Source organism: Rhinichthys klamathensis, unplaced genomic scaffold, assembly GCF_029890125.1.
Source record: "Rhinichthys klamathensis goyatoka isolate OS25496 unplaced genomic scaffold, OSU_Roscu_1.1 h1tg000331l_1, whole genome shotgun sequence".
NCBI lineage: Eukaryota > Metazoa > Chordata > Actinopteri > Cypriniformes > Leuciscidae > Rhinichthys > Rhinichthys klamathensis.
Genome location: NW_026606846.1, coordinates 172501 through 180000, shown reverse-complemented (window position 1 = coordinate 180000; position 7500 = coordinate 172501). Strand labels below are relative to the sequence as shown.

Genomic DNA, 7500 nt, shown 5'->3' with positions numbered 1-7500 from the left:
GTCCCGCGGGACCCGGCGGGACTCAATCCCAATGCAGCCCTCTATTTGTGAGTCATGAGTCTGTGTTCGTGAGTTTTGAGTCTGTGTTCGTGAGTCATGAGTCTGTGTTCGTGAGTCATGAGTCTGTGTTCGGGAGTCACGAGTCTGTGTTCGTGAGTCATGAGTCTGTGTTTGTGAGTCATGAGTCTGTGTTCGTGAGTCATGAGTCTGTGTTCGTGAGTCATGAGTCTGTTCGTGAGTCATGAGTCTGTGTTCGTGAGTCATGAGTCTGTGTCCGTGAGTCATGAGTCTGTGTTCGTGAGTCATGAGTCTGTGTTTGTGAGTCATGAGTCTGTGTCCGTGAGTCATGAGTCTGTGTTCGTGAGTCATGAGTCTGTGTTCGTGAGTCATGAGTCTGTGTTCATGAGTCTGTGTTCGTGAGTCATGAGTCTGTGTTTGTGAGTCATGAGTCTGTGTTCGGGAGTCATGAGTCTGTATTCGTGAGTCATGAGTCTGTGTTCGTGAGTCATGAGTCTGTGTTCGTGAGTCATGAGTCTGTGTTTGTGAGTCATGAGTCTGTGTGCGTGAGTTATGAGTCTGTGTTCGTGAGTCATGAGTCTGTGTTCGTGAGTCATGAGTCTGTGTTCGGGAGTCATGAGTCTGTATTCGTGAGTCATGAGTCTGTGTTCGTGAGTCATGAGTCTGTGTTCGGGAGTCATGAGTCATGAGTCTGTGTTCGGGAGTCATGAGTCTGTGTTTGTGAGTCATGAGTCTGTGTTCGTGAGTCATGAGTCTGTGTTCGGGAGTCATGAGTCTGTGTTCGTGAGTCATGAGTCTGTGTTCGTGAGTTATGAGTCTGTGTTCGTGAGTCATGAGTCTGTGTTCGGGAGTCATGAGTCTGTGTTCGTGAGTTATGAGTCTGTGTTCGGGAGTCATGAGTCACGAGTCTGTGTTCGTGAGTCATGAGTCTGTGTTTGTGAGTCATGAGTCTGTGTTCGGGAGTCATGAGTCTGTGTTCGGGAGTCATGAGTCACGAGTCTGTGTTCGTGAGTCATGAGTCTGTGTTTGTGAGTCATGAGTCTGTGTTCGGGAGTCATGAGTCTGTGTTTGTGAGTCATGAGTCTGTGTTCGGGAGTCATGAGTCTGTGTTTGTGAGTCATGAGTCTGTGTTCGGGAGTCATGAGTCTGTGTTTGTGAGTCATGAGTCTGTGTTCGTGAGTCATGAGTCTGTGTTTGTGAGTCATGAGTCTGTGTTTGTGAGTCATGAGTCTGTGTTCATAACTCTGTGAATCAAATACTGAAGAGAATGACATCGAACCATCAGAGGAGAAACGTCATGTGACTGATGTGTGTGTGTGTGTGTGTGTGCAGGTGGGCAAGTGGGAGAACGGCTCTCTGAGCATGAAGTATCACGTGTGGCCACGCTTCGAGCTGTACTCCGGCTCAGAGAACCGCGAGGACGATCATCTGTCCATCGTGACGCTGGAGGAGGCGCCGTTCGTGATCGTGGAGGACGTGGATCCGCTGAGCGGGACCTGCATGAGGAACACCGTGCCCTGCCGAAAGCAGCTCAAAACACTGTAAACACACACACACACACACACACTCTTCTGACCCAGTTCCTCCCAGAGCGGTTTCAGTGATCCCATCACAAGCGCTTTAAAGCCCGTTCCCATGGGACAAAACATCTCCGTGTATTTATAAGAGTGTTCGTTAATATAAAACTGAAGGATGTTTATGGTTAATGCAGAAACCTGTCAATCACTAACCTGTCTTTCTCCATTTCTGTCATCTGTCTATCCTTCTATCTGTCTATCTATCTATCCTACTATCTGTCTATCTATCTATCTATCTATCTATCTATCTCTCTATCTATTTATCTATCTATTTATCTATCTATCTATCTATCTATCTATCTATCTATCTATCTATCTATCTATCTATCTATCTATCTATCTATCTATCTATCATCTCTCTATCTATCTATCCTTCTATCTATCTATCTCTCCATCAGTAATAAGACGAGTGAGCCTCCGGTCTACATCAAGCGCTGCTGTAAAGGTTTCTGTATCGACATCCTGAAGAAGATCGCCAAGTCTGTGAAGTTCTCGTACGATCTTTATCTGGTGACCAACGGCAAACATGGCAAGAAGATCAACGGCACGTGGAACGGGCTGGTGGGAGAGGTATGAGTTTCAGATCAATAATACATGAAGTAAAGAGTCGTCATCAGTGTTCTGTGTGTGTGTGTGTGTGTGTGTGTGTGTCTGTGTGTGTGTGTGTTACTTACTATTTATAATTAGCTGTCTATAAAAACAATCAAAGTCTTTGAGTTTGCAGTGTCCCCATTTAGATCTGTGTGTGTGTGTGTGTGTGTGTGTGTGTGTGTGTGTGTGTGTGTGTGTGTGTGTGTGTGTGTGTGTGTGTGTGTGTGTGTGTGTGTGTGTTAAAATATTACATTACACTACATTTCACACACTGCCATCCCATCGAAACACACACACGCACGCACAAACACACACACACACACACACGCACACACACACACACACACACACACACTCGTTCGTGCCCCAGTTTAGTCATATGAAGTTCAGGTATTTAGAGCTAAAATTACCAACAGACAGAGAGAGAGAGAGAGAGAGAGAGAGAGAGAGAGAGAGAGAGAGACAGAGAGAGAGAGAGAGAGAGAGAGAGAGAGAGAGACAGAGAGAGAGAGAGAGAGAGAGAGAGAGAGAGAGAGAGAGAGAGAGAGAGAGAGACAGTGTGATAACCCACTTACTGTGTGTTGTTGATCTAGAAACTCTCGTCTCTCTCTGCTTCATGTCTTCACATCTCTCCTCATGAACACCGTGCAGCAGTGAATGCTGGGAATGAAGCTAACTCTCGAAGTGTGTGCGTGACGCAGTGTGTTTAGCTGATGTTCTCCAGGAGTGCTGTGATTGGTCAGTCCCTCGATCGGCTTCGGGAAGTTTGATCTGCGGTCTCTATAAAGGCTGGTCGTAGTATGCACAGATGAGGAACACGGGAACTGTCACGCGCACACTACAGGCGGTGTCGCATCCTCACGAAGTTGATCATTTCATTCCTCTAGTCTTGCCAGCGGCTCAGCACTCGTTTTCTTTGTCTTTAGCTGTTTGATTAACATTAATGCGCTGCTCTGGAATTATTAACTATTGTAATCTTAATTGTAAGGATTGATCTGTATTTAATTTGTTCATGGAAGACCATCCAGTATTATTTTACATTTGATTTCTTATTAAATTTATTTAGTATTTCTAACCTCGATACTGTTAGACCTGTTACCTGAAAAAACGTAAAGCACTGTTTATTTTATTTGTATCTTTATTCTATTTTATTTACTTGTTATTATTACTGACTGTTTACTTGTATTTTTTTGTGAATTCTTTAAAGTTTGAAATCAAACTGGTGCTGTGTGTGTAAGCTAATGTGCAACAATTTCCTTATTGTAAAAACAAAAATGCACTGCATAGTCAGATCAAACATTTAAATACATTTAAATATGCGAATGAGGCATTATGAAATTAAATATGCGCTCATTTTCATAAATATCCAGAAAAGAATTCTGAAGATTTGATAAAGCCAGGTTGAACAGTTGGGATCAAATCTAATGTGTGTCAGTATATTAGATCCAGTCTTAAGGGGGATCTGTTATGCAAAATTCACTTAAAAACACCCACTCCTCTTTTTTAACCATCATAAATCATAACCTGTGTCTCAGAATGAGCTGTTTGCAGATTCAATGCAATGTGACATCACATTGCACAGACCCCACCCACGACTGTGACATCACATTGCACAGACCCCACCCACGACTGCTGACGGACTCCACCCTATTCACACAGACCCCACCCACGACTGCTGACGGACTCCACCCTATTCACACAGACCCCACCCACGACTGCTGACGGACTCCGCCCTATTCACACAGACCCCGCCCACGGCTGCTGACGGACTCCACCCTATTCACACAGACCCCGCCCACGACTGCTGACGGACTCCGCCCTATTCACACAGACCCCGCCCATGACTGCTGACGGACTCCGCCCTATTCACACAGACCCCACCCACGACTGCTGACGGACTCCGCCCTATTCACACAGACCCCGCCCACGACTGCTGACGGACTCCGCCCTATTCACACAGACCCCGCCCATGACTGCTGACGGACTCCGCCCTATTCACACAGACCCCGCCCATGACTGCTGACGGACTCCGCCCTATTCACACAGACCTCGCCCACGACTGCTGACGGACTCCGCCCTATTCACACAGACCCCGCCCACGACTGCTGACGGACTCCGCCCTATTCACACAGACCCCGCCCACGACTGCTGACGGACTCCGCCCTATTCACACAGACCCCGCCCACGACTGCTGACGGACTCCGCCCTATTAGCACAGACCCCACCCACGACTGCTGACGGACTCCGCCCTATTAGCACAGACCCCACCCACGACTGCTGACGGACTCCGCCCTATTAGCACAGACCCCACCCACGACTGCTGACGGACTCCGCCCTATTCACATAGACCCCGCCCATGGCTGCTGACGGACTCCGCCCTATTCACACAGACCCCGCCCATGACTGCTGACGGACTCCGCCCTATTCACATAGACCCCGCCCATGACTGCTGACGGACTCCACCCTATTCACACAGACCCCACCCACGACTGCTGACGGACTCCGCCCTATTCACACAGACCCCACCCACGACTGCTGACGGACTCCGCCCTATTCACATATACCCCGCCCACAACTGCTGACGGACTCCACCCTATTCACACAGACCCCGCCCATGACTGCTGACGGACTCCACCCTATTGACACAGACCCCGCCCATGACTGCTGACGGACTCCGCCCTATTCACATAGACCCCGCCCATGACTGCTGACGGACTCCGCCCTATTCACACAGACCCCGCCCATGACTGCTGACGGACTCCGCCCTATTCACATAGACCCCGCCCATGACTGCTGACGGACTCCACCCTATTCACATAGACCCCGCCCACGACTGCTGACGGACTCCGCCCTATTAGCACAGACCCCACCCACGACTGCTGACGGACTCCGCCCTATTCACACAGACCCCACCCACGACTGCTGACGGACTCCGCCCTATCAGCACAGACCCCACCCACGACTGCTGACGGACTCCGCCCTATTCACATAGACCCCGCCCATGGCTGCTGACGGACTCCACCCTATTCACACAGACCCCGCCCATGACTGCTGACGGACTCCGCCCTATTCACATAGACCCCGCCCTTGACTGCTGACGGACTCCACCCTATTCACACAGACCCCACCCACGACTGCTGACGGACTCCGCCCTATTCACACAGACCCCACCCACGACTGCTGACGGACTCCACCCTATTCACATATACCCCGCCCACAACTGCTGACGGACTCCACCCTATTCACATATACCCCGCCCACGACTGCTGACAGACTCCACCCTATTCACATATACCCCGCCCACAACTGCTGACAGACTCCGCCCTATTCGCATATACCCCGCCCACGACTGCTGACGGACTCCGCCCTGTTCGCATATACCCCGCCCACAACTGCTGACAGACTCCGCCCTATTCACATATACCCCCGCCCACGACTGCTGACGGACTCCGCCCTGTTCGCATAAGCCCCGCCCACAACTGCTGACGGACTCCGCCCTATTAGATAGCCCCGCCCACAGTGAGCTGCACACAGTCCGCCATTTTTATCTCATCACCAGAGCGTTTAAGAGCAGTATTCAAGTAAGAAATGTATTCTTATTAAAGCTACTAAAGTTATTCAGTCAAGAGTGAGTGATTTTCTGTTTTTCTTTAGTTGTTTGATTCATATTAACAGCATATATAGCAGTAGGTATATTACACTGCTGTCGCTTTAATACGCAGATCTAATATTCACATGCGATTTCTTTCCCTGCACACACACATAACCGACTGTGTTTATCTGAACTTTGTGTTTTCAACATAACCTTGTGTGTATTTGACAGTTTAAGCTCAATAAGACGTGAAAGAGAACTTAGTCTAACACTCACAGGACACTCCGTCTGACATCCAGCTCTCTGTGTGTGTGATTCGGTGTGTGTGCGCTCAGGAAACCACATTTCAGAAGTTTAGACTGGTATGGCTTTAAAAGAATGCAGATAATAAACTTTCATGATGAAGAACTGCAATGTCTCGTTCGGTGAGAGCGATAGAGATGATAATCAATTCAAACAGGCTCCGCCCTCTTCTGGATAGGGGGCGGAGCAGCAGCTCATTTGCATTTAAAGAGACATGCTCGGAAACAGCGTGTTTTTCCTTCCACTCAATAATGGCCATATACAACATGCTATAATAACTGATCTGTGGGCAATTCTGAGCTGAAACTCACACACACATTCTGGGGACAGTGAGACGTATATTAGATCTATAAAGTGGGGTATAATAGTTCCTCTTTAATAACCCTGCTGTCATTAATGTTATTTGATGTCTGCATGAGTTCAGTCCAGTACATGCATTTATATCACTTCTCTACACCAATCATAATTGAAAAGCTACATAAGTGTACTAATGTTAAGACACACATTTCTGAATTGTAGTGTGTGTGTGTGTGTGTGTGTGTTTAGGTGGTGCTGAAGAACGCTCACATGGCTGTCGGTTCGCTGACCATCAACGAGGAGAGGTCAGAGGTCATCGATTTCTCCGTGCCGTTCATCGAGACGGGCATCAGTGTCATGGTGTCGAGGAGCAACGGCACTGTGTCTCCGTCAGCGTTCCTCGGTGAGACTCACACACACACACACACACACACACACATCACATGTCTGTCACATGTGTGTGACGTGTGTGTGTGTCTCTGCTGGTGTGTATGTGTGACGTCTGTGTGTGTGTGTGTGTGTGTGTTCTCGTCCCCAGAGCCCTTCAGTGCTGACGTGTGGATCATGATGTTCGTGATGCTCCTGCTGGTGTCGGCCATCGCTGTCTTCGTGTTCGAGTACTTCAGTCCTGTGGGTTACAACCGCCGTCTCATTGACGGCCGAGGTGAGACACACACACACACACACACACACACACGACTTCAGTCCTGTGGGTTACAACCGCCGTCTCATTGACGGCCGAGGTGAGACACACACACACACACACACACACACACGACTTCAGTCCTGTGGGTTACAACCGCCGTCTCATTGACGGCCGAGGTGAGACACACACACACACACACACACACACGACTTCAGTCCTGTGGGTTACAACCGCCGTCTCATTGACGGCCGAGGTGAGACACACACACACACACACACACACACACGACTTCAGTCCTGTGGGTTACAACCGCCGTCTCATTGACGGCCGAGGTGAGACACACACACACACACACACACACACACGACTTCAGTCCTGTGGGTTACAACCGCCGTCTCATTGACGGCCGAGGTGAGACACACACACACACACACACACACACACGACTTCAGTCCTGTGGGTTACAACCGCCGTCT

The 7500-nt window shown here is 49.1% G+C and overlaps 1 protein-coding gene across 1 annotated transcript in view; it reads left to right on the top strand.

The window, feature by feature from the left end:
- Positions 1-7500, top strand: part of grin2ba (glutamate receptor, ionotropic, N-methyl D-aspartate 2B, genome duplicate a) — a 101170-nt gene that overhangs the window by 73520 nt on the left and 20150 nt on the right. The window contains 4 exon segments of the mRNA XM_056272149.1: positions 1351-1559; positions 1994-2165; positions 6628-6781; positions 6917-7042. Coding sequence (XP_056128124.1) covers positions 1351-1559; positions 1994-2165; positions 6628-6781; positions 6917-7042 — 661 coding nt within the window.